General features: G+C 48.7%; 1 protein-coding gene across 2 annotated transcripts in view; it reads right to left on the bottom strand.

Moving 5' to 3' along the window:
• wdr26 (WD repeat domain 26) overlaps positions 1-27676 on the bottom strand; it is a 34548-nt gene extending 6872 nt beyond the window's left edge. The window contains exons 1-14 of one of the 2 annotated variants that reach the window (XM_031901755.1): positions 26336-27676; positions 23645-23744; positions 23470-23526; positions 16069-16143; positions 10112-10248; positions 8585-8682; positions 7952-8108; positions 7725-7863; positions 5184-5324; positions 3893-4012; positions 3322-3467; positions 2803-2881; positions 1504-1633; positions 845-1030 (exon numbers count right to left, since the gene is read on the bottom strand). In XM_031901755.1, coding sequence (XP_031757615.1) covers positions 845-1030; positions 1504-1633; positions 2803-2881; positions 3322-3467; positions 3893-4012; positions 5184-5324; positions 7725-7863; positions 7952-8108; positions 8585-8682; positions 10112-10248; positions 16069-16143; positions 23470-23526; positions 23645-23744; positions 26336-26595 — 1825 coding nt within the window. In that variant the 5' untranslated portion in view covers positions 26596-27676. 2 annotated transcript variants of the gene reach the window in all.
• Between the last annotated feature and the right edge of the window lie 223 nt (positions 27677-27899).

The following is a 27899-nucleotide window of genomic DNA, read 5'->3' as shown; positions in this document are numbered from 1 at the left end:
AGGGGATGATGGGAAGCATTTGGTCAATTGTACACTCTGGGCTGTATAACCCTTGGGGCATTGCCTGGTTTGTCATTTTGCTATTAAAAAAAATCCATATCTATTACCAGCAACTGGATTTGGACTTATGGTCAATCACACAGTTAGGTATAGCTGGCCTAGACTGCATAAACAGCATAGGGCAGGACTGGCCTAGACCATGTGAGCTAGGGGGGGGGGGGGGATAAAGGTGGGCACACATGGGCCGATAAAAGCTGCCAAAGGTCTGAGCTGGTTGTTTATCAGCCTGTGTATGGGGCCTGCCGACAGATATCTGGCTGAAAATCATCCAGATGTTGTTTAGGCAGGTTTAAGAAACTGATCGGAATGAAAAGCGCATTGGCGTGTTGATGCGGCCCTCATCCTGGTGTCAATCTTAACAACCAGCCTCAAGGTGGGCATATCGGGGAAAGATCCGCTCGTATGGCAAACTCCCCAAACAAGTGGATATTTCCATGTATGGCCATCTTTAGACAACAGCAGGGACAGCATGATATTAAACAGACTACATGCACTGTGGGGGTCAGGACTTGACTGTGTGAACAGTAGGGCAGGGTTACAGATTTAGATTGGGTCACCAGTGGGTTGGGATTGAAGTGGGGTAGTGGGGTAGTAGGACTAGCCTAGACAACGACTGCATGAAATACAGGAAGGCATAACTGCACTAGGGACTAATTCAACTGCAGTGTTGCTTTACTTTCCTGGCCTGGTTATGTTCCCTTGAATGGAGGGTTGTGAAGCTAAGAACATCTTGCTGTATTATACCTGAGCCAGACAGGGGGTCTTCCCCACCAGGTCCCCTTACCTTCAAACTCCTGGTTGTCTACATAAGGTGCTGGTCCCCATATCCTAACAGTACCGTCGTCAGAAGCACTGGCCATCAGCGAGGGAATCTGTGGGTTCCAACTCACGCAGTTAACTGTACGCGTGTGTCCTGTGAGCTCTGCGATGGGCAATTCGCTTCTTTTGTGCCAAACATACACTTTATGATCTGCAAAGTGAGCAAATATTGGAAAGGCATCAGCATAGCAAATGCATCTGTGGTACTGGTTTGTGCATATCATCCAGTGGGCAACCACCCCCATCCTGATGATATTACAGCAAAGTATGTGGCCAATATGTTACGTCTTATGGCATGAAATATAACAACAAGACTTGGTATTGCCCAACAGCAAAAAATACTGTTTATTAACTCTTCAGTTTCCCTGGTGTATGTGGCCAATATGTTACATCTTATGGCATGAAATATAACAACAAGACTTGGCATTGCCCAACAGCAAAAAATACTGTTTATTAACTCTTCAGTTTCCCTGGTGAGCCTTACCCCCCTCCTAGCAGAAAACTGCCCTTGTCTAACTGGGTAGACCTGCTTCCCACATGTGTACAGAATTTTATTATTGCGTTCTGACCCAGTGCAGGACTCGTCACAATCTTCACACAAGTTACATAAAAACAATACGGTACCTTCACTGCCACTAGCGATGAAGTCTTCGTTATGGCCTCCGAAGCACGAGTGGATAGTGTAAAAGCCCTGCGTCACACCTTGGTACTTTCTCACTAAAACTCTGTCTTGCAAGTCCCATAAGTGAACACCCTGTCACAAAGAGACAAGTGCAAGTCTGTTAGTGCAGACAAGAGATTAACCAGAATTCTGCCAGCACTCTCCCACTGGGGCCCAAGGCTAGCACTTAAACACCTCACGGGGGGGGGGATGTTTGCACATCTAAGTTGGATTTTGACTCTAAGTTCCCCTTACAAAGACACTCTTTATAGCCCCCGGCCTGCCCAAAAATGTCTCTGCCTAAAATCACTGAGTAAATCCCTATTAGGCCCCATAGTCCTATTTACTCACTAAATAGGGTTTCATATCCCACAGGGTTGCAGCATTAAAGCCAAGGCTGGTGTGTCCATCTTTTCCTCCAGTTCCCTACACAAACCACCTGTTGGGGGTTACCCTGTGGTTCTGTGTTTGGGTGCAGCCATAAGCTGCAAAAGCCCCCACTCCCAGAGACAAAGGCAAGCAGCTGTGCCTTAAAGGAATACTGTCATGGGAAAAAGTGATTTCTTTTTTTCAAAACCCATCAGTTAATAGAGCTTCTACAGCAGAATCCTGCATTGTAATCTGTTTTTCCCATGGGGCTAGCCATATTCTTCATTTCCCAGGGTGCCACAGCCATGTGACCTGTGCTCTGATAAACTTCACTCACACTTTACTGCTGCGCTGCAAGTTCGAGTGATATCCCCCCCCCTCACCCCCAGCAGCCGATCAGCAGAACAATGGGAAGGGAGCAAGATAGCAGCTCCCAGTAGGTATCAGAATAGCACTCAATAGTAAGAAATCCAAGTCCGGCTTGGGACTCCTCCAGTTACATGGGAGTAGGAGAAACAATAGGTTAGCTGAAAGCAGTTCTAATGTGTAGCACTGGCTGAAAGCTCAGACTAAGGCACAAGGCACTGAGATGGCGCCTACACACCAATATTACAGCTACAAATACATTTGTTGGGACAAGAATAAAAGGTTAAATGGCAGAGGGAATTATTTGTGTAACAGTGTCATTTAGAAATAAAAAGTACCCCATAAAAATCATGACAGAATCCATTTAAAGCCTTATATAAAGTACATTACCCATCTCTTATTAAAAACTGATGGATCTACAACATTTCATATTAAAACCAAACGAAGCACAACATTTGCTTAAGGCTTGGCTGTTGCTGCCCCTGAATAATGAGGTTGGGTAAATAGCAGATAAAGGCAAAGTTTACCTGAGTTGCTACATTTAACAAAGCTAATCTTCCATTTCTTGATATTGTGAAGGACATTATAGGATGATCTTCTTGCACTCTGAAAGGAAACGAGACGGAATCATGAGGTGAAACCTGACTTACCTATATTTTAACTATTAGTGTAGGAGGCAAAATGCCTACCGCAGGCTCCACCCACAGTATAACAATCAGAAAAGGCAAACCACACCTCATATACATCACTTGTGACATATGCTCTCAGAATGAGGGGTAAAGTGTGCTGGTAGTAAGATATAGCCATAAGGAAAATCATTCTAACAGGGGAATGGGTAGAGGGAACTGGTCCTTTGATGTGACCCTCTTAGTAAGATGGCTGACATAAGCTTCCTTACAAATCCCTAAAAATACCAGGAGTAAGAACTTCATACACTGAGGTGGCAGATCCTATCAGAACGCACCTGTTAAATTCTAATGTTTCTATTGGCTACTTACTCAAGACCTGAGAATGTTGTGGCAAAACACAAACAGGGTGCTACTCACATGTTTCTATCTGTGAGGTCCTCGAAGTTATAACCCCGGATTCGCTGGTGTGTGTCGGAGGCCAGGACAGTCTTGCCGTCGCTTAAACACCACAGACATTGCACTCTTACCCCTTCCCAGGAGTCAAGCAGGTTGCCGTCTAAATCCTGTATTACAAACACAAAACGGTACGTTAGTATTATCCTTTATATATCCTGCAGCGCTTTGCATTGTACACTATTTACATCATTCCCTGCCCCAGTGGAGCTTACAATCTAACTGAAAGAGCAACTGAAATGTTGCTTAGAACTGGGCATTCTATAACATACTAAAAGTGAACTTACCCTTTAATTTGGTTTGATAAAAAAATCCAAAGTCCATTAAGTTCACCCCTCCAACAGACCCAGTGTGCATAGTTACGTATACTTATACAGACCTATATATACACATTTATAACTATATATACCAAAACCTACACCACAACTGTAGATCTGAAGAGCACAATAGCCTTGGATATTATTCTTGTTCCAGAAGTTATCAGACGAGACACAAACGTCACATAACTGTATAAATAGCGGTAGGGAGAACTTACACATTGGTAGAACTGGCCTCTCTGCCCTCCTGTTACAAAGCGTTTCCCATCAGGATTCCATGCCACGCTGGTCAGACTGTCTTCATGGGACTGGCTCATTTTTGTCCTTAATTCACCTGTCTGTAATATTAAGGGCAAGTTTCAAGGTCATGCATCGTGCAGCCCCCCCTGGTTCCCCAAGCAGATGTTACGTTGTCCAAAACATTTAATAATTGAAGCCTTTAAAAGTGGCACGGGCCTATGTTTTCTTGTTCCAGATAACTTTGGTATTGGTATTAGACACATTGCCAGCAACTCTAATCAGTTTCTGTTGCTTGACCACATATTAAATGAGAAGAAAATCCTAAAAAGAACATGGCTAGAAATCCTGCATTTTATATCCTAGCCCAGAGGTTCAGCAGCCCTATAACACTAATGGTCCAGGCCTTCACAATTGCCCCCAGCAGCTCCCCATCTTGGATCTTGTTAGGCCATCTTTTGTGCGTCAGTGGCACTGCACATGCTCAGTGGGCTCTGGGCTGCTGCTGAGAAGCTAAGCTTAGGGACATGGGAAATCATCAAGCAGAAAGTACGTTTTATCTGTCATCATAGCTGATACAATGTTGATTAATACATTCTAATGCAGACTACACTGGTATATGTATATGTAATGTGAATATGAATTACTGATTAGACATAAGTCATGATTTTTATATTTATACTAAATATTGAGTTATATTGTATATATACTGAATATTGTAATGGTTATATTGTATATATACTGTATATAGTGAGCGGGTCCCTAAGCATAGAAAATGATGGGGGGCTACTGGGGGCATCTTTAGGGTCACAGATCTTCCCTGCAAAAGGCTGTGGTGGCCTTGGGCTGGTACAAATGTCCAACACATCATTAATCCACAGGGTTATAAGGAACTTTTTACCAAAGTGGTTATCTGTTGGTGCTATACCTTAGGGGCCACACAACGCCAACTCACTGAAGCCTGCTTCGGACTGCGATTACATTTACAAATACATTTAAAACCAGTGAAAATGTGTAGTCAGGAAGCTGCTTAAAATTACATCTTCTTTCATTAAATAAAATATAAAAATAATTGTTTTTGGGGAGAGGACCTCTTTCAAATCCATCATTCTTTGCTAGCAATTTTTGAGGCTTCACACTTATCTAGGTCAAAAAATGAATATCCGTCCAGAATCCTCTACTGTGCTTAGAAAGGCAAATTCATTTTTTTCTAATTAAAAGCAGCTAAGCCCAATAACAGGACGTATTCCCTCCCAGGGCGGCCATGCTTACTTGCACATTCCACAGCCACAGTTCGGAGCAATCGTCTGGGCCGCACGCAATTAGATAGTTGTCATCTGGGCTCCATGCTAGGTAGGATACCCCATACGCATGGCCCTCTAATGTCTTTAGCAATTTCAGCTGGTGTGTGTCCTGCACAGAGAACATTAGGGTTAGGGTACATTCATTATTACTGATCTCAAAGCCCTGAGAGTAAAGATATATCAGTCACCCTGCTATAGTTCCAGGGGTACCCAGGGCACAAATAAGCACTCACCCTAAATCCCCCCCTAACTGGCCTTCAGGCTGGGCCCCCTTAGCCCATAACAAGGTTACAGATATATAGAAACATTGGGGTAACAGTCACCCTGCATTAGTTCCAGGGGTACCCAGGGCACAAATAAGCACTCGCCCCAAATCCCCCCTAACTGGCCTTCAGGCTGGGCCCCCTTAGCCCATAACAAGGTTACAGATATATAGAAACATTGGGGTAACAGTCACCCCGCTATAGTTCCAGGGGTACCCAGGGCACAAATAAGCACTCACCCCAAATCCCCCCTAACTGGCCTTCAGGCTGGGCCCCCTTAGCCCATAACAAGGTTACAGATATATAGAAACATTGGGGTAACAGTCACCCTGCTATAGTTCCAGGGGTACCCAGGGCACACTCACGCCAAATGTTGAGGCCTAAAGGGTCATAGGCTGAAGAGAGTTTCTGTAAGACCCAAAATATATCTGAATGAGGTCCAATACTGATCGAGAAAAGACTCCTTTTATATCCGAGAGTCTGCATTCAATTAGCTTGGTCTGAACCGGCACCTATATCTGCGCATCAGCAATGCACAAATCTAACTGCCGGATGAGTTGATTTCAACAGATCCCCAGCTTTTCCATCCTTATGGCTACTGAAGTTGCTGCTATGAAGCCACCGCCACACAAGAGTAAATAGTGCTCAAACATGGCTGCAATTAGCCAGAAGTTGTGTAAAATTCACAGCGCCAAACCCAAGAAGATAATCATATCCAGTACCTTTAGGAATACCTTGTCAGGGAATAACAAAAGGCGGCTTCAAACCTGCTGCTAAGGATGATGGGAAGTGTAGTTCTCCAGCAGGTGTTTTTGATGAAGCAAAAACAGGCCTCCTCTGTAAATCATTGTCTGCTCTTGTGTAATGGGTTCTACTGGGTTTGGTCCAAAAGACTGCTAGCCCTTATTTGGACATGTCCCAGACGGCGGCTTTTGTTGAGGGCATCTGTTATATTTATGGGATTATTACAGGAATGCCGGGCAGCTCTGCAGCTTGGCTAATGCCAACTTCTGCCTTCTGTCAGGAACGGCATCGAGGGTGACGGAAAATATGGTTCTGTTTTAAACGAGGGCTGCACTGGGATATCAGGGGGGTCGGACAACAATTCCCAGCTAGGATTCTCTGTATAAACAACCCCCCGAAGTGCTGACGGCCCTGTATTTCTGTTATGGACAAATGAGCTGATGGCACCATTATAGGCCGGGCTGGCAGAGAGCAGCATTGAGCCCGGAGCCTGAGGAAGATTTTTCCCATCAGCCCTTGTTTCCCTTGCCGCTCTCTGAATCACAGCAAACCATGGGGATATTTTTAGAGGCGCTCAGGCATGACCGTATTTGTTTATTACCGGCCTTGCCAGGCAAGTCTTAGGATGCACGCACTGTTAACTGGGTGAACTAGTTCTCCGGGTACGGAAGCGGGCAGCCACGGGCGATCTTTTACTGGTGTGCCTCCTTCTGTGCCACAGCAGGGGAGGATGGGGTGTTTAGTCTTCTGCACGGATAGCAGCGCTGTGCAATTACCATTCCAATCAGCTTACAGCTCCAATTATTGCTGGAACATTCTGGCATCTTTCAAATTGCAGCCATTAAGTTGGGAACAAGTGTGCCCATAAACCTCACAGACTGGTTTCCCATTATCCACTAACAAACAGGAGGGCTAAGAGTCAAACGGGCGAGCCCTATTACTGCACCTTGATCTGAACAGCTCTAGTGGCACATTTATACTGCCCGTATGTATCGGCCAACTGAACAAATAGAGACCTTTACCAAAATAGAGCAGGAAAGGTTCATAGACCAATGGATTCCAATAGGATCCCTGTGGCGGCCTGGGAAATCCCATTAGACCAGGGGTTCTCAAACTATGGCCCGCGGGCCGGATGCAGCCCCCCAAGGTAATTAACCTGTACGTGTCTGCCTTAGCGTCGTCCTTGGCCAAAGCACGTTACCGTGTCCCAACAGGCGATGCTCAGCGTCATTAGTCCGGCCCCCCAACAGTCTGAGGGACTGAACTAGCCCCCTGTTTACAAAGTTTGAAGACCCCTGCATTAGACACTACAAAAAGCAGTGCTAGCATCCCCAGACTTAGTGGTCATATAAGAATAAGCACAGGGGTACTATGGGTAGATAAGGTACCCACCTGGGGCCACTCTCAGAGCCCACAGGGGTATTTGTCTGGGTACATGCCACACGTAAACTCCATACAACAGACCGCCAATGAAATCCGTACAGATTTGCGGTGCTACTTACTGGATCGACCTGCCATATTATAACGGTGGTGTCTTTTGATCCGGTCGCTAGTTTAGTGCCATCGTTGGAGAACTTACAGAACCAAACCTCGTTGCAATGCTCCGTGAGCACCTGCTGTGTGAAGCACGGAAACTGTTTCCTGAAACAAAAAAACCCTGTGTAAATGGCGCCGTGCCGACCAATCACAGAAGCCCAAAGTCACGGGTCAGACGGGGTCGGGCGCTTACCTGCTGCAGACGTGATCTATTAGCAGGGACACAGAGTCCAAGTTATTGTCAAGTTTTGTGTTATGGTAGAGGCAGCGGTCTCGCTGTAATTCCACAGCTTGGCGCAGCAGAGTCTGCAGGCGCCGCGGGGGCAGCATCACTGACGGAGGCAAATAGGCTGCCAAGAGAGAATTGGATAAAATGAGCTGAATATAAATATACCTATAGATTTGTGGTACTCAAACCGGATCAGAAATAAGCTCAGAACAAACAAGACCGTAGTAAGCTAAATGCCACACTGCCAATAAAACCGCCAAAAATATATGGAGGTTGCCAGTCTGAAGTACAAGCCTCAATGATAGGCGGGGGCTTCAGATTGTTGGATAAGGCACATAAATAGTAACAGTCATCGAAATAGACTAAAAAAAAATGGCAGTTTTAGACAGAGATACTCCCAGGTATGACATTAGCCTTAGACTACAAACTGGTTGCTAGGGTCCAACATAACCTAGCAACAGCTAGGCTGAAAAAATAAACATGCAATGGCTTGAATAAAAAGATAAGGAAAAAATATTAGCAGAACCAGGATCCCTTCTGGTTTGTGTGTGTGTGTGTATTTTCACCGTTAAAGATGTGAGTGAGTAAACCACTTACTCTGGAGTTTATCCAGGAGTTTGGAGCGAGACGCAGTGCCTTTCCCTTCCCACTCCGCCTTTGCACGTAGGTCATCTGCATGGCTACACATTAAATACCTAGGGGGAGAGCAGAGACATTTATTGGCCGGAGCACAATATGAGAACTGAGAAGCCACATGGGGAAGCAGTGATAACTCCTTTCAGACCAGCCAAACAATTCCATGGGTTCCAAATAGATAATTCATCTGCCCAACCGCTTTTCTGGCCATGTATAATGCATGGGCAGATCTGCAAATCAGAGGCAATTAACAAATTATTTATAAATAAACAGAATCTTTGCCCATCCAGGTGGCCCCAGGGCAGTTTAATAGATAACCCTATATTATTGCCTGGCACAAATTAAGGTGGCCATACACGGGCAGATTTAACCTGCCAATTCAAGACCTGCCAATTAGACCTTATCTGCCTGTGTATGGGGACCCCCAACAGCCCTACCCAAAACTGGTCTCTGGGTGAAAATCGGGCAGATATCGCCGGGCAGGTTTAATGTTTTTAGTCAGATTGGGGACTACATCGGCTCATTAATGCAGTCTTCGCTCTAATTGCCCCTATCTCAGTCATTGCAATTAACCCAATATCAGCCACCTTAGGTGCTCATTTGGTGATCAGGTCAAACAAGCAAACCACTTTAACTGAGAGCTAATAAAACCTGTCCTAACTAATTGTGCCATTGGAACAACATAGCAGTAGCTATTTCTTCTGCTGGACTAGCAGCCCCAGACCCTGCTGTGTAGCCCCAGGGGGGGGCAGCCATTCCTGCACTGGTACAGCTGGGGTGTTTGCTACAGAAACCCTACTATAGTTTATATAAATACCCCGCTGTGTAGCCCCGGGGGCAGCCATTCCTGCACCGGTACAGCTGGTGTGTTTGTACAGAAACCCTACTATAGTTTATATAAATACCCCGCTGTGTAGCCCCGGGGGCAGCCATTCCTGCACTGGTACAGCTGGGGTGTTTGCAACAGAAACCCTACTATAGTTTATATAAATACCCCGCTGTGTAGCCCCGGGGGCAGCCATTCCTGCACCGGTACAGCTGGTGTGTTTGTACAGAAACCCTACTATAGTTTATATAAATACCCCGCTGTGTAGCCCCGGGGGCAGCCATTCCTGCACTGGTACAGCTGGGGTGTTTGCTGCTGCATATAACAACCCCGCTGCAGGGCTGATGTGCCCGAGCCAGCTGTAGGCAAGTGGGCACAATACAAAGGAAGTGAGTGGTGCCCAGTAAGAAGCCAATATCCTGTGGCAGCTCAGTAACAGGATCTAGGAGTGTGTGGGGCAAGCGAATGCCCAGTGCCAGATCCCACAGCTTTGTACTGAGGTTTCCTGTAATGGGGGGAGGAGATGATGCGGCTTCCCTCTCCATCCCATGTTTTCCCAGTTGCACAGCTGGTAGTAATGTGGCGACACACAAAGGAGGGAAACATTAGGAAAGTCACGGCTGGATCTAAAGGAACCCCCCCCCCCCGCCTCCCCTTCTTACCCACTGAGCACGTGAATCCGTTCTGTATTGTATTTCAGTGGGGTGAGCTCACAGCGCAGCACTTGCAGCGCTTCCAGGACCTTCCCATCCTCCAGGTATTCCAGGTACTTCTGCTGCAGCAGCAAAAACTTCATCCTCTGTCGCACAAGAAAGGAGAAGGGGTAAATATTAGGAACAGTAATAGAACCCACCATTTTGCCTTATGCGGTTTGTACATAGTCTCCCCTGCAAGGGAATGTTTGTGCCACACACTGCGCCGCGCAGGAATTATTTCATGCTGGGAGCTTCTGATAACCAGGGGGGCCAATAAATACGTACCATATGTACGGTACCTAACCCTGCCGCCATAGCCAAATCCAGCCCAGCTGGGGAACAGCTGGCATAACAAGCAATCCATTCCAGTGTGATCAGCACCGAGCCTGGGATTCTGGGTCAGGTCCAAAAAGAGAAACCCTACAAGTTGCACTTAGAATGCAGGGATCCCCTAACAGGCAAGATAACCCCTAAGAGCAGTTAAAGGGGATGCAAACCCAAACCCAGGCATGCTATGCTTGAATATGAGCAGTCATAACACTCATTTTGCAGATATCTACTGAAATATCCATAGAACAAATGGAACAGAAGTATCCTGCCTGCTATAGGGTAACTTCACTTAATGGATATTTAATTTCCCTTCTGTAGCGTAAGCTGTATAACAGCTCCCACACCCCATGTGAAAACGCAGATAAAAAGGTTCTTCTCTGCGTACCCTATAATTACAGTTTTCCTAATACTTCTATGCAGGGTACAGTACCATGAGGCTTTACAGAGATTTTAATCCGACGGGTTCTACACTGGCACAAAAACAAAAGGTTCCAGAATATTCTCTCACGTCTGGAGCCAGCTTGGGGGGCCACTAAGAAATAAAGTGAAGGCCCCCAAAACAACAATTTATCATGCCTGAAGTTTCACCTTAAAGCCATTACAAGCTACAGTTTAAAGTAGCTTTAAACTGGAGTCTGGTTGGATGCCGGCACAGTGCACAGCCCTTCGGCAGGGTTTAGTTACCCTTTAATGGGAGAGTGAGAAAGGTCAACCGAATGTTGGGAAACCGAATGGGAAAGATGGGCTCGCTGTACTCGGATGATAATATATATCGGACTTGTCCGATTTCATTCTAAGTTACTGCTTGGTGAGGCCAAATATTCCATCAGGTTTATGGTCATTCAGCCACTAGAGGCACTATTTCATTGGGGGTACAGACACCCCCCCGCCATTACTCCTGCTGCTCCTCTGGGAAATGACTATGGGCTCCATGTCCTGCTAAAATAGCTGTGTGCCAGTGCAGCAGGAATGTGCTCCCCCGATGTGCCGCGTATATATACCCCAAGGTCAAACCACTCCACTCATATTGCTGCACCGCCAGCCTCACACCAGCCCCCCGCTAAGGGCCAGCTAAAGCCTGAATGCCAGCTAAAGCCTGAATGCCATCTGCTTTTATAAAAAGAACACCAGAACCCACTGGAGCAAGGGATACTTTCAGGGCAATGGCACACTTGGAATGTTTTGTTGCCCGAGCAGTTTCCTACTCTGCATCCCGAATTGCTTTGCCATTGACTTCAAAGCATACACAGGGGAACTGGTTGCCCAGCGCGGCCCTAGCTAATGTAGCCAAATGTGGCTAGGAGCTAAAGGTGAACGGAGGTCAACAGTTGTTGGCTCCAATGGCAAATAATGTAATGCTATTAGGGATGCAGGGAATCCGGGATTTGGCCATTTTCAGCAGGATTAGGATTCGGCCAAATCCATGCCTCTGGCCAAACCGAATCTGAATCTGGGGGATTCAGCCCAACCTTTTTTTTTTTTTTTTTTTTTTTACAAAGGATTCGGGATTGGCCGGCTCCTAAACTAGTGGATTCAGTCCCTGGGCGGCCAACGCAGGAAACATTCGTTATTTGGCCTCCCGTGCCAAGTCAGTGGGGCACATTTATAAACAGTGGGCAATTCTGCCTACAGGCAGTAACCCATAGAAACCAATCAGTGACAGGCTTTTTCCAGACAGCTGCAGGATGGACAATGAATGCAACAATTTAATAGGTTGCCATAGGGTTACTGCCCATGGGCAGAATTGCCCAGTGTTGATAAATCACCTCCCAGTGGGTCTGCCCGCACAGCTTTACAGACTGGCCCAAGTGAGATAAAAAAAAGGAAACCCATATTTCCAAAAAGAACGAACGACAACAACAGTACATTATGCGTACTGTATATGGCTGCCTCTGCAGAACTACAACTCCCAACCTGCCCATAAGCCGGGGGCTATCGGTTTACATTCACCAGCAACAATGGAAGAGCCAATGGATTTAGGAAGTTCTAACATAACAACGGTTGCTATATTCTACCCCTGATGGGCTCTTCCCCCTGATCTTGTTTGTGTCTTGGACCAATACATGGAATATGTGAGTCGGAAGAAATATTTGAAATATTTGGGAGAGCGCTGCCGCCCCTACAGCCAAAACCTGTCCTGCTCTCCGGTAACAGCCAGCTCTCCAGCATGCAAATACCTTCACTAACCTCCCTGAACTACAACTCTTCCACTCAATCCAATGCAAATCCTCATAGGCCAGTCAGTCACTATACCTGGAATAGGAAACCTATGTGTATCAGAACATAAAGCTGCTCCTGGCCTCCTAGTGTTTGGCTAACCCATCGCTACACAGAGATCAATAGGTTCCCTGCATTCTAACCGTGTCCCACTATAAACAGTAGATAACACAGAACCTTCCGAGCTTTCCAGAATCTTAACCTCCGTCAATAGATAAAAAAAACTAAATTTTCTTTTTTTTTCTTTTTACAAACAAACAATCATTTTCCATTGGGCTGTGAAACTGTGGGGAAGCAATGAGATACAGAAGGAGCACAGCTCATTGCCTGCAGCCATAAAGGGTTGGGGAATAAACCAGCAGCGGCCTAATACTAATGTGTATGGCCAACATTCCATAAAGGAGAACTAAAAAAAGAAATGGGCTAGAAATATTATACTGTATGGCCTTCTGTTACACAGCCGTGTGTAGCACTCACCCTTAGCGGGGAAGGTCTGTGCCCCCCAAACATGCCCCCAGTAGCCCCCCATCTTCTTCTCTGCCGATTTCCAGCACATGCTCTGGGCTGCTGTCACTTATCTGCGCTTAGGGGCCCACTCATTATATACAGTATATATACACACTATAATGGGCCCGCTATACAGTATATATACACACTATAACGGGCCCGCTATACAGTCTATATACACACTATAACGGGCCCGCTATACAGTCTATATACACACTATAACGGGCCCGCTATACAGTCTATATACACACTATAACGGGCCCGCTATACAGTCTATATACACACACTATAACGGGCCCGCTATACAGTCTATATACACACACTATAACGGGCCCGCTATACAGTATATATACACACACTATAACGGGCCCGCTATACAGTATATATACACACACTATAACGGGCCCGCTATACAGTATATATACACACACTATAACGGGCCCGCTATACAGTATATATACACACACTATAACGGGCCCGCTATACAGTATATATACACACACTATAACGGGCCCGCTATACAGTATATATACACACACACTATAACGGGCCCGCTATACAGTATATACACACACTATAACGGGCCCGCTATACAGTATATATACACTATAACGGGCCCCCTATACAGTATATATACACTATAACGGGCCCCCTATACAGTATATATACACTATAACGGGCCCCCTATACAGTATATATACACTATAACGGGCCCCCTATACAGTATATATACACTATAACGGGCCCCCTATACAGTATATATACACTATAACGGGCCCCCTATACAGTATATATACACTATAACGGGCCCCCTATACAGTATATATACACTATAACGGGCCCCCTATACAGTATATATACACTATAACGGGCCCGCTATACAGTATATATACACACTATAACGGGCCCGCTATACAGTCTATATACACACTATAACGGGCCCGCTATACAGTCTATATACACACTATAACGGGCCCGCTATACAGTATATATACACTATAACGGGCCCGCTATACAGTATATATACACTATAACGGGCCCGCTATACAGTATATATACACACACTATAACGGGCCCGCTATACAGTATATATACACACACACTATAACGGGCCCGCTATACAGTATATATACACACACTATAACGGGCCCCCTATACAGTATATATACACACACTATAACGGGCCCCCTATACAGTATATATACACACACTATAACGGGCCCCCTATACAGTATATATACACACACTATAACGGGCCCCCTATACAGTATATATACACACACTATAACGGGCCCCCTATACAGTATATATACACTATAACGGGCCCCCTATACAGTATATATACACTATAACGGGCCCCTATACAGTATATATACACTATAACGGGCCAACTATACAGTATATACACTCTATAACGGGCCCACTATACAGTATATATACACTATAACGGGCCCACTATACAGTATATACACACTATAACGGGCCCCCTATACAGTATATATACACTATAACGGGCCCGCTATACAGTATATATACACTATAACGGGCCCACTATACAGTATATATACACTATAACGGGCCCACTATACAGTATATACACACTATAACGGGCCAACTATACAGTATATACACACTATAACGGGCCCACTATACAGTATATATACACTATAACGGGCCCACTATACAGTATATACACACTATAACGGGCCCACTATACAGTATATACACACTATAACGGGCCCACTATACAGTATATATACACTATAACGGGCCCACTATACAGTATATACACACTATAACGGGCCCACTATACAGTATATACACACTATAACGGGCCAACTATACAGTATATACACACTATAACGGGCCCACTATACAGTATATATACACTATAACGGGCCCACTATACAGTATATACACACTATAACGGGCCAACTATACAGTATATACACACTATAACGGGCCCACTATACAGTATATATACACTATAACGGGCCCACTATACAGTATATACACACTATAACGGGCACACTATACAGTATATACACTATAACAGGCCCACTATAAAGTATATACACACTATAACGGGCCCACTATACAGTATATATACACTATAACGGGCCCACTATACAGTATATACACACTATAACGGGCACACTATACAGTATATACACTATAACAGGCCCACTATACAGTATATACACACTATAACGGGCCCACTATACAGTATATACACACTATAACGGGTCCACTATACAGTATATACACACTATAACGGGTCCACTATACAGTATATACACACTATAACGGGCCCACTATACAGTATATATACACTATAACGGGCACACTATACAGTATATATATTGATTGGTAATCAGCCTGTAGCATCAGCTTCTATGGCAGATGAACCTCACTTCCTGCTTGATGATTTCCCCGCCCCTGAGCATCTCAGCAGCAGCCTAGAGCTCACTGAGCATGTGCAATTCCACTGACACACAAAAGATGGCCTAACAAGATCCAAGATGGGGAGCTGCTGGGGGCAACTGTATAGGCCTGGGTCATTATGGTTATAGGGCTGCTGGACCTCTGGACTGGTACAGTAAGTACAGGATATAAAATACAGCATTTCTAGCATTACATTCTCCATTAATATCAACCAGAAACTTATCATTAATGCCCTTCACACTGACCAAAGCCCACACAGTAGTTTAACGGACCCCAAGATGCTGTAAGCAGTATAGACTAAATAAACACTAACAGAAGGCTGATGAGGGAACAGGCAGTACAGAGCGGGTTTGTGCTGCACGAGCGGGTACACTGGCCCTTTAAGGGGGATATTATTGGAGCAACAAGTAAGAACTTCTACTCACCCGAATGACGTCTGCGGTGGGGCAGGACGTGGGGGAATGTTCACTCCCTGATCCTCCGGAGGAAGGGCGGCACGCCTGCCAACAAACATTTCAAACAGCCAGGTCAGAGGAGATACTGGATCCCATACAATAATATCTCAGCGGCAGCAAACAATGCAAGTAATTAGTTCATTACTAATCAAGGGACGGCTCATCTTCAAGCAGCTTATGGAATGTCCCATTAGAAACTTTTCAATTGGTCTTACTGAATTATTTGCCTTTCTCTTCTACCTCTTTCCAGACTCCAAAGGGGGGTCTCTGACTTCTGTAGCCAAAAACTACTGCTCTGTGAGGCTACAATTTTATTGTTATTTTTTATTCATGACCCCTGCCTATTCATCTTCCAGTTTCTCATTCAAACAACTACCTGGTTGCTAGAGCAAACTGGATCATTGCAACCAGGTAGCTACTGACATTTCAAAATGGAGAGCTGGTAAACAGAGCAAAATATTTCCAAACTAGAAAGAAAAAAAAAACACCAACTGAAAATTGTCCTTGTCCTTGCCAATGTAACAGGCATTCTATGTTAGCCAGAGCATATGGGCATTGAATCAGCCCAAGGCCCAAACACTGTAATTAACTAACGTGCTCCACATCTACCAACCAATCAGCTTTTGGCTAGGAAGCCAGCCATGACCATTTCTGATAATACATACACAGACAGGGAGACAAAGTTGGCCAATTTCAGCAACTGAATCTGGCCATACACAGGCTGATAAGCTGCTGACTCGGTCTGGAGGATCCAACAGTAGGCAGCATATATTGGGCAGTGTATGGTGCCCTTGGGCGGGCCTGCCCTAGCAACACCTGGCCAAAAATCTGGGCACACTGATGAAGTCCTCATCTAAAGTAGATTGTAAGCTCTTTTGGGCAGGTCTCTCTTCCCCTCCTGTATCGGTTATTGGTTGCTTTATATGTTACTCTGTATGTCCATTGTATGAAACCCACTTATTGTACAGCGCTGCGGGATATGTTGGCACTTTATAAATAAATGTTAATAATAATAATAATAATAATAATAATAATAATAATAAAGGGCCACTGTAGGCCTGCTGGCCACCGTAGCCCACCCCCCCTACGTTGTCAGTATGACCCACCCCATCCATGTATGTCAAATCAGCCAATGAAACAGCCTGTTAGTGCCAGACACTTCTTTACAGAAAAGAGCAAGTTGCATGAAAACAGAATAATAATTCTACGAGCTGCATTTGTTTATCTCTTTGGTTCTGACTCATGAGGTCTGTTTTTGTATTGACTGGTAAGTGCTACATTGTTTCAGGACTCAGGACTAGCAGTGCAGAAAATTAAAACAGCCGGGCAGATAACAGTTTCCTACAGCAATTACACTTACACATAAAAATGAAAGCCGTTAATTAATGTTGATGCGTTCTTTACCAAAAATACCCCATAACATAACATATGCGTAATTCATGTGCATAGAGCAGTCACACCGGGCTAATTCAGTGCTAATTCGGAGCAACACATCCTACTGTAAAGAGATCAGATCCAGAGGGCCAAGGAATATGCCAGGACTATATAAGGGTTTATAATAGTAAAAAACCAGCAGATTTCAAGACTTTACTGTTACTTTCAGTGACTTGGGTAATCATGCCCTTACTGACACAGCACTAAGAGTCCCAAAGCCCTCATTTGCCCATAACAAACATGGACACACTGTCCCTTTAAGCCCTAGAGCAGATAAACAAACACTCCTGCCCTGCTGACATCACTTCCTCTGCCTCCCTCCCCTCCCCCATTGGCCAGGAAGCACCCATTGATCAACAAATGAATCAGCTGGAAGGCAGAGTCAGCGATCAGCTGATTCCCTTGTTTGCAATTTGAGACTCTGCTTACCCCCCCCCCCAGCCCCCCCTGGGCCTGAAACTGGCCAAGCAAAGGGGGTACTGGAATTTTTTCCGCTTACAACTGCACACAGGCAGAAAACAAAGGCACCACTCACAGCAACGTATTCCTTTAACTACTGGGCTGGGGCAAAACTACACTAATATTAATATAAGGCAAAACTTATTAACTTTGCAGTTACATCCTTTAAGGGGACGTAAACCCAAAAATGTCAATATATTCAATAAAAAATGTCAATGGTTTTTCACTTTGTGAATTTAATTGCTACCCACTGTAACAAATAGGTGTAACCAACAGACAGTCCTTTCTATGTGCAATACAGGCAAGGGCAGAAGCTGGGAGCTCTAGTTCAGTATCAGTGGGAGGCCTGCAAGTTGCCCAGACCCGGATTTAATGGGCTGGTCCAACCAAAGATTAGCAGGCAGCAGTACTGTAATCCATTAGCAATTAGTATTGTGCAACTCTCAGGTCTGGAATGTAAGGTGCAATCTAGGTGTTATGCTAGGGCCAGTGACCCAAAGACACACTAACAATGCAGAGCTGCTTAGAATAGACTGGCCCATATTATATATACAGGGGTGGGATATTGTAGAACAAATGTCAGAGGGGCTGCTGTAAGGTGCCACAGACAGTCACTATTTATTGGGCTGGGGGGGGGCTGTTTGTGCCTCTGGGTACTGGGAATGCCAGGGGGGCTGTAAGGTGCCACAGACAGTCACTATATATTGGGCTGGGGGGGCTGTTTGTGCCTCTGGGTACTGGGAATGCCAGGGGGGCTGTAAGGTGCCACAGACAGTCACTATTTATTGGGCTGGGGGGGGGGGCTGTTTGTGACTCTGGGTACTGGGAATGCCAGGGGGGCTGTAAGGTGCAACAGACAGTCACTATTTATTGGGCTGGGGGGGCTGTTTGTGCCTCTGGGTACTGGGAATGCCAGGGGGGCTGTAAGGTGCCACAGACAGTCACTATTTATTGGGCTGGGGGGCTGTTTGTGCCTCTGGGTACTGGGAATGCCAGGGGGGCTGTAAGATGCCACAGACAGTCACTATATATTGGGCTGGGGGGGCTGTTTGTGCCTCTGGGTACTGGGAATGCCAGGGGGGCTGTAAGGTGCCACAGACAGTCACTATTTATTGGGCTGGGGGGGGGGCTGTTTGTGCCTCTGGGTACTGGGAATGCCAGGGGGGCTGTAAGGTGCCACAGACAGTCACTATTTATTGGGCTGGGGGGGCTGTTTGTGCCTCTGGGTACTGGGAATGCCAGGGGGGCTGTAAGGTGCCACAGACAGTCACTATTTATTGGGCTGGGGGGGCTGTTTGTGCCTCTGGGTACTGGGAATGCCAGGGGGCTGTAAGGTGCCACAGACAGTTACTATTTATTGGGCTGGGGGGGCTGTTTGTGCCTCTGGGTACTGGGAATGCCAGGGGGGCTGTAAGGTGCCACAGACAGTCACTATTTATTGGGCTGGGGGGGGGCTGTTTGTGCCTCTGGGTACTGGGAATGCCAGGGGGGCTGTAAGGTGCCACAGACAGTCACTATTTATTGGGCTGGGGGGGGCTGTTTGTGCCTCTGGGTACTGGGAATGCCAGGGGGGCTGTAAGGTGCCACAGACACTCACTATTTATTGGGCTGGGGGGCTGTTTGTGCCTCTGGGTACTGGGAATGCCAGGGGGGCTGTAAGGTGCCACAGACAGTCACTATTTATTGGGCTGGGGGGGCTGTTTGGGCCTCTGTGTCCTTGCAACACCAGGGCCAATTTTGAGTTCCAGTCTAGGCCGGGTCCCTGGGGCCACGCGTCCCACTAAAGGGATGGGCCCCAGCCTGCGAAATGGTCCATAGGATGTAGTGCTTTGCATAACTCCTCCCCCATGCTGAGAGTTACAGAACCAGAAAGCCCAACAAATGAAAGAAGCAAGAACCTGACTGGACAGACTGGGTTCCTATACTTTGTGTGTAGGTTTTATTTCCTTTGGAGGCAAAGTCCTGTATTTATTGCAGGGTGCTCACCCTCACCTCTACTGGCTTCAGCCATCTTTATCTCTTTTCTAAACAAAGCCCCACCCACTCTGTTGTGCTCGGAGGAGCCTTAATAATTAACTGCCCCCCATAAGCCTGGGAGCACAATGTGGTTGCCACTACTGGCAGAAAAAACTGTGGATCTGTAGGTTATCAATCAGAAGGTGGGGGGGCATCACTGGCACCTCTCCCATAGAGCCCACAGTAGGGTACGGTAACAGAGCCCCCCCCAGAGGCTGGATTCCGCCCGTGGGAGGATCTGCGCTGAATACAAGCAGCCGACTCAGTACATCCCTGCAATGTTCTCTCCCCCCAGAAGATAGATATCTCCCCAATCATCCTGACGCTGCGGCTCACAGCTCCTGTTTCCAGATGACTGCTATGGGGCCAAATTAAATTCCTCTTTTGTCATTTATAAAGCTTTCCTGCTGCATTGGAGACACAGATGGGCCCCAGACTGCTGCCCCCTGTGTAACGATTACACACTCAATACATTCACTTCCCTATCATGGATACAAACACGTAAACATGGGGGGAGCCTGGGCCTTCATAATGCCTCCAACAGCCCAGCTACACAGGGGATGATGGGAGCTGTAGTTTTATACCACCTTTAGACATGAATGGGTGCCTAGCTATGGTGTATATACAATAGGCAGGTATCCAACTACTAACAGCAAAATATATTTTATGGCACTTCCGTAGGCATTATATACCTCAGAGCCCCCCATATCATACACAACTTGGCCAGGGGCCTATAGCTCACAACAAGGTTACAGATATATAGAAACATTGGGGTAACAGTCACCCTGCTATAGTTCCAGGGGTACCCAGGGCACAAATAAGCACTCACCCCAAATCCCCCCCTAACTGGCCTTCAGGCTGGGCCCCCTTAGCCCATAACAAGGTTACAGATATATAGAAACATTGGGGTAACAGTCACCCTGCTATAGTTCCAGGGGTACCCAGGGCACAAATAAGCACTCACCCCAAATCCCCCCCTAACTGGCCTTCAGGCTGGGCCCCCTTAGCCCATAACAAGGTTACAGATATATAGAAACATTGGGGTAACAGTCACCCCGCTATAGTTCCAGGGGTACCCAGGGCACAAATAAGCACTCACCCCAAATCCCCCCCTAACTGGCCTTCAGGCTGGGCCCCCTTAGCCCATAACAAGGTTACAGATATATAGAAACATTGGGGTAACAGTCACCCCGCTATAGTTCCAGGGGTACCCAGGGCACAAATAAGCACTCACCCCAAATCCCCCCCTAACTGGCCTTCAGGCTGGGCCCCCTTAGCCCATAACAAGGTTACAGATATATAGAAACATTGGGGTAACAGTCACCCCGCTATAGTTCCAGGGGTACCCAGGGCACAAATAAGCACAGTATTGCAGAGCGCCAGCCTGAAGTGACTGTATTTACAGGGGGGGGGGGGGGGTCTAACAGAATGCACCCCCCTCATAAATATGAATTTCCTTCTCCTTTATGTAAAGCCATTTAAGAACTCAGAGCAGTAAAATAAATGGCTACAATCAGGCCCAACTGGCAATCTGTGGGTTGTGGTTTCTTGAAGATGCCATAGACAGTCACTATTTATTGGGCTGGGGGGGGGGGCTGTTTGTGCCTCTGGGTACTGGGAATGCCAGGGGGGTGTAAGGTGCCACAGACAGTCACTATTTATTGGGCTGGGGGGGGGGGGGGCTGTTTGTGCCTCTGGGTACTGGGAATGCCAGGGGGGTGTAAGGTGCCACAGACAGTCACTATTTATTGGGCGGGGGGCCTGTTTGTGCCTCTGGGTACTGGGAATGCCAGGGGGGCTGTAAGGTGCCACAGACAGTCACTATTTATTGGGCGGGGGGCCTGTTTGTGCCTCTGGGTACTGGGAATGCCAGGGGGGCTGTAAGGTGCCACAGACAGTCACTATTTATTGGGCTGGGGGGGCTGTTTGTGCCTCTGGGTACTGGGAATGCCAGGGGGGCTGTAAGGTGCCACAGACAGTCACTATTTATTGGGCTGGGGGGGGGGCTGTTTGTGCCTCTGGGTACTGGGAATGCCAGGGGGGCTGTAAGGTGCCACAGACAGACACTATTTATTGGGCTGGGGGGGGCTGTTTGTGCCTCTGGGTACTGGGAATGCCAGGGGGGCTGTAAGGTGCCACAGACAGTCACTATTTATTGGGCTGGGGGGGCTGTTTGTGCCTCTGGGTACTGGGAATGCCAGGGGGGCTGTAAGGTGCCACAGACAGTCACTATTTATTGGGCTGGGGGGGGGGCTGTTTGTGCCTCTGGGTACTGGGAATGCCAGGGGGGCTGTAAGGTGCCACAGACAGTCACTATTTATTGGGCTGGGGGGGCTGTTTGTGCCTCTGGGTACTGGGAATGCCAGGGGGGCTGTAAGGTGAAACAGACAGTCACTATTTATTGGGCTGGGGGGGGGGCTGTTTGTGCCTCTGGGTACTGGGAATGCCAGGGGGGCTGTAAGGTGCCACAGACAGTCACTATTTATTGGGCTGGGGGGGCTGTTTGTGCCTCTGGGTACTGGGAATGCCAGGGGGGCTGTAAGGTGAAACAGACAGTCACTATTTATTGGGCTGGGGGGGCTGTTTGTGCCTCTGGGTACTGGGAATGCCAGGGGGGTTGCTGTAAGGTGCCACAGACAGTCACTGGGGGGGGGGCTGTTTGGACCTCTGGGTACTTGCCATGCCAGGGCAACTAGTGCACAGTATATAATTTAATTATTACTCCCACTTTAGTGGTGACATCCCCTGCCGCTTAGTATACAGATTTATGTATTTTGGTCCTTGTCGCGACCAGTAGAAAGCTCCCTGGGCTTCCCATTGCTGTTGTCATGGCTGAGTAACACATTGGGGAGCTGGGGTCACAGGTAATTGGGAGCAGAGGCCTGGTTCAGCGTGGCCCGGTGGGCTAGGAGAGTGGCAGTGCATAGTGGCTAGGAGACACGGCTAAAGATGGCTCCCGGGGAGCTGCCACAGTTACAGGCTCCTTACTCGGTGACAATAAGCGGGCGGGATGGTGCCGCAGCCTGTACAGCAGGGTGGCAACCGGACCTTATTTATGATTCTATTTCTCAACTGCCATAATGCCAGTCTGGGCCACGCCCTCTCACTAAACGGCATGAAATCATTGGAAGCAAGTGCTGGCGCTTCTGGAAGCAGTGACTGGCAACAAACATGAATGCAGTTGGCTATACAGTCCAGCAGCCAATCATGAGTGACTCCTTATGTGTTTACTTGACCTTTAATACTCTCCGTGCCCTCTTCTAAACCACTAATCCCATAGGGCCATCGGTCAGAGAAGGGGGTTGGGCCTCATATGGCCACCATAAAGGGTGGGGCTCAAATCTGTGGCTAAACTACGGGCAAACTAACACTTCCTGGATTCTCCGACAGCTTTAAGTGGATGCTGGGAGTTGTAGTCACACCATGGGGCAGTGAGTGGCACAAAGGGAAGGTTCTCCTTACCGCGACAGCGTGCGGGGAGTGCACCAGAGACTTCAGCTCATTCAAGTCGTTCTCTGCCTGCAAATAAGAAATGGGCATTGAGTAAGGACAGGGCTCAGGTAGCCCATGGCACAGACACCGCAGGAAAAAGATGTGCACCAGAGAATGTGCCCCCCATGCCAGATAGTAGATTTACCTTGTCCCACTCCCCTTCCATAACGTGGTTGCGGAACTTGGTGGCAGAGGGGTGCTCCAATCGGCATCCTGACTCCTGCATCAGGAGGTCCACTGTCTGGCTGTAAGAGAGACACAGGGTCAGTAGCCACGCCAGCTGCCCCCCCCAGATTGCCTATCCCCATCCCCAGGTCCGATCTGTATGGTTCTAAATCAGTAATGGGAGTTTTAGGCCCAGATATGCACCCAACTGGTTATCTGATCCCATGGGCCAAATCAGAAGGGTTCTTGCATCTCTATGTAATAAATGGACCCCCCTCCCTGTTTGGGCTAAAGGCCACAACAGCCACTAAGGGCAATCTGGGGGTACATTATTCCCTATTTATCATTGCACACCAGGGATTGGCACCTTTCTCCCACAATTCCCAGCAAGCAACAGGTGCAGAACCTTCATAAAAATGTCCCCCAACTGACAGTAGAGGCGCCCGTGGCCCCTGCGATCCCCCATCCCTGACAACAAGCTATACCCAGGCATATGGATGTTTCACTGAGTAACAATACACCAACTGCAATTTCACTGAGCTACACACTCTCCGGATACGACTTGACTACAACTCCCAGCATCCTGTCTGTGAGCGAGGCCCTGACTTTATGGATCATTTAAAGCAGCTGCTTTGCACACATAGAGCATTAGAAGGGGCCCAAGTCTAATTGCAGGCTGGTCCCCCCCTCCCTCAGGTTTCAGGGATTCCTCCAATCCTGTACCACCTCCCCCCCCCCCCAACCCCCGGGGCCTCAGGAGCAACAATCAGTGTCTCCTCCTCTGGTGTTATCACTACAGCGGCAGCAGCAGGCCGCCTCCCCTTGCTCCGCCCACTTGTGGATGTAAACATCACGCTCCCTTAGCCACCCTTAGGGGGCAGGCAAAATATTAACCTTTTTACTTCTTGGGGGGGGGGGGGGGGGAAGCGCACACAGCAGCACTGCCAATAGGGCAATGCCAACCACTTACTGCCACGCAGCCCCTCCATACACTATACAAACCCTGTATACCCCTGGCACAGAGGGCAATAGCACTGGCAGGGGAGGGACACTAGATAAATCAGTGTGGGCACATGTCAGCTGACATTCAGCGACTAAACAAAACCCTCTTTCAGAGTAATACCAATCAATCACAAGTGCCCCCCTCTCTGCACCATCATGGGCACCGCAGGGGCATCCAGTGCTGTGGATTTGGGCACAGTATTAGCCACAGTTGCCCATGACATTAGGCCTGTGCTGCCCTGGGCACATCAGTTGGCAGAGCCCAGTGCCAGTACTGCCACTTTAGCTGCTATTTTGCCAGCCTCTCTCTACTCCATTGTATGGAAAATGCCACCTAAAGTAGGCACAGCATAAGTCAGAACCCGGATCCCTACTGACAGGCGTGTAACCGGATCAGTATCAGTGGGCACAAGTCTGTAGGCAGTGATGGGCAACAGGTGGCACCACGGCCCCTTACAGAACCCACACTGACTGGCACTGGGCTCAGGCTGCATAATGGGCCCCGCTGGCACATTTACACACACCAGGTCAGAACCATCAGCCTTAATCCAGATCAGAACCGACCCATATCAGCACCCAAACCCCCATGTACAGTCACTGGCCCATCCAGTAGCCGGAGAGGATTTCTATTTGCTGACACTGGGCCAAACCCAGTCCCCTGGAACCTATTTACAGACTCTGAGCCCGAGCATATCCATAGTTCTATTTACAGACAGCTGGGTCAGTACCCTGAGCTCTAAGTACTGAGCCCCCCGGCCATTGGGCCTCAGAACTATATTAATGTTTATTTACCAACACTGAGCCGGATCAGCACTGTATCTGCTCACTGGGCCACAATCTGGGCCTAATGCCTTTTCTACTAATCAGGCAGGGTGAGCCCCCCAGACTGAACCCCCTACCCCCCAAGGGGCACAGTCTGATCCAGAACCCCCTACCCCCCAAGGGGCACAGTCTGATCCAGAACCCCCTACCCCCCAAGGGGCACAGTCTGATCCAGAACCCCCTACCCCCCAAGGGGCACAGTCTGATCCAGAACCCCCTACCCCCCAAGGGGCACAGTCTGATCCAGAACCCCCTACCCCCCAAGGGGCACAGTCTGATCCAGAACCCCCTACCCCCCAAGGGGCACAGTCTGATCCAGAACCCCTACCCCCCAAGGGGCACAGTCTGATCCAGAACCCCCTACCCCCCAAGGGGCACAGTCTGATCCAGAACCCCCTACCCCCCAAGGGGCACAGTCTGATCCAGAACCCCCTACCGCCCAAGGGGCACAGTCTGATCCAGAACCCCCTACCCCCAAGGGGCACAGTCTGATCCAGAACCCCCTACCCCCCAAGGGGCACAGTCTGATCCAGAACCCCCTACCTCCCAAGGGGCACAGTCTGATCCAGAACCCCCTACCGCCCAAGGGGCACAGTCTGATCCAGAACCCCCTACCGCCCAAGGGGCACAGTCTGATCCAGAACCCCCTACCGCCCAAGGGGCACAGTCTGATCCAGAACCCCCTACCGCCCAAGGGGCACAGTCTGATCCAGAACCCCCTACCGCCCAAGGGGCACAGTCTGATCCAGAAGCTGAGGCCAGACAGAATCCGAACCCCCCCAGGTGTCGGTGCCAGACTGGGGCCTAGGACCCCCCCCCCGGTACCCGGGTCGGCAGGCAGACTCACTTGAGGCCCAGGCCGTGTAGGTGCTGCCCTATGAGGCGGATGACATCCTCGTCGGCCTGACTGAGGCGCTTCTTCTTCCTGCCCCCGGGTTGCTCGGTGGGGCCGGTACTGCCGGTACTGCCGGTGCCGCTCAGGCCGTTGTTGCTGCTCAGGACCCCGTTGGAGTGAGCCGGTTCCGAGGATTCCCCGTTGTGGGCGCTCAGACAGCCGCTCCCCGCCGGTTCCTCCCCCGCCGCCGCCGCCGCCCCGTTAGCCTGCATGGTGCTCCCACCGTCCGGTGCCCCGGGCCCGACCGACTGCTCCGCGCTTGCCCCGGGCTCTCCTGCCGCCTCCTCCGAGCCTCGGGCTCTCTTCCGCGGGGGAGGGGATGCTCCGCCGGTGTCCGAGTCGGAGGAAGCGGAGGCCAGAGTTTCCTCGCCGGGAGCGGCCGTGGTTGGTGGCCGAGAGGGCGGTGTGTGAGTGCGTCCCCCTCCGGGGGGAGAGCGGCCCAGGCTCCTCGGCTCCGGGGCTGTCACCGGCTGCTTCCCCCCCTCTCTCCGCCGCCGCCGCACTAATGGAGTCCGGGCTGGGGAACTGACAGGAAATGCCTCTGCACTGGGGCCCGCTCACTTCCGGTACGGGGGGGCCGCCATCACTGACACCGGGAGGCCCCACAGCCAACTGACACACACACAGAGAGAGAGAGAGACAGCCCGGACTGGGGAGGCACCGACTGTGAGTGACGGGTGGGAGGAGAGTGCGGGGCTGTCTGAGAGACACTCACTTTCACAGAGACAGCCCAGGGAGAGAGGGAGACAGCCCAGGGAGAGTGTCAGAGAGAGACAGCCCAGGGAGAGTGTCAGAGAGAGAGAGAGACAGTCCAGAGAGAGTGTCAAAGAGGGAGAAAAAGTTCAGGGGGATAGTGTGTGTGTCAGAGAGAGACAGTCACTTACAGAGAGACAGTCCAGGGAGAGTGTCAGAGAGCGAAAACAGTCCAGGGAGAGAGTCAGAGAGAGAAAGAGACAGTCCAGGGAGAGTGTCAGAGAGAGAAAAAGTTCAGGGGGATAGTGTGTATATCAGAGAGAGACAGTCACTTACAGAGAGACAGCCCAGGGAGAAAAGGAGACAGTCCAGGGAGAGTGTCAGAGAGAGAGAGAGAGAGAGAAAGACAGTCCAGGGAGAGTGTCAGAGACAGAAAAAGATCAGGGGGGATAGTGTGTGTATCAGAGAGAGACAGTCAAGGCAGTGTGTGTCAGTGAGACAGTCCAGGTATTGTGGGTCAAAGAGAGACAGCCCAGCCAAAGTGTCAGTCTAAGGACAGTGTGTCAGTAGGAAATACAGCCCAAGGAGAGAGCCAGTTAGAGAGACAGTTGGGGTTGGGCAGCTGAGGGACAGTTGGGGTCAGTTCTCCTGACTGGGTAAATGTGAGACTGTGTGAGTGTGAGTAGGAGAGAGAGGGCGCAGCCCCCGGCACAGAAAACCGTTATTTGTTTTTTTCTTCTTAGAACGACTGGGAATATCGGCGGCGGATCCGGCATTCAGACTGCGGGAAATAAAACACATTCGCCATTTATTTTGCACAACT

Source organism: Xenopus tropicalis, chromosome 5 (assembly GCF_000004195.4).
Source record: "Xenopus tropicalis strain Nigerian chromosome 5, UCB_Xtro_10.0, whole genome shotgun sequence".
Taxonomy (NCBI): Eukaryota; Metazoa; Chordata; class Amphibia; order Anura; family Pipidae; genus Xenopus; species Xenopus tropicalis.
This window is presented reverse-complemented; position numbering and strand designations above follow the sequence as displayed.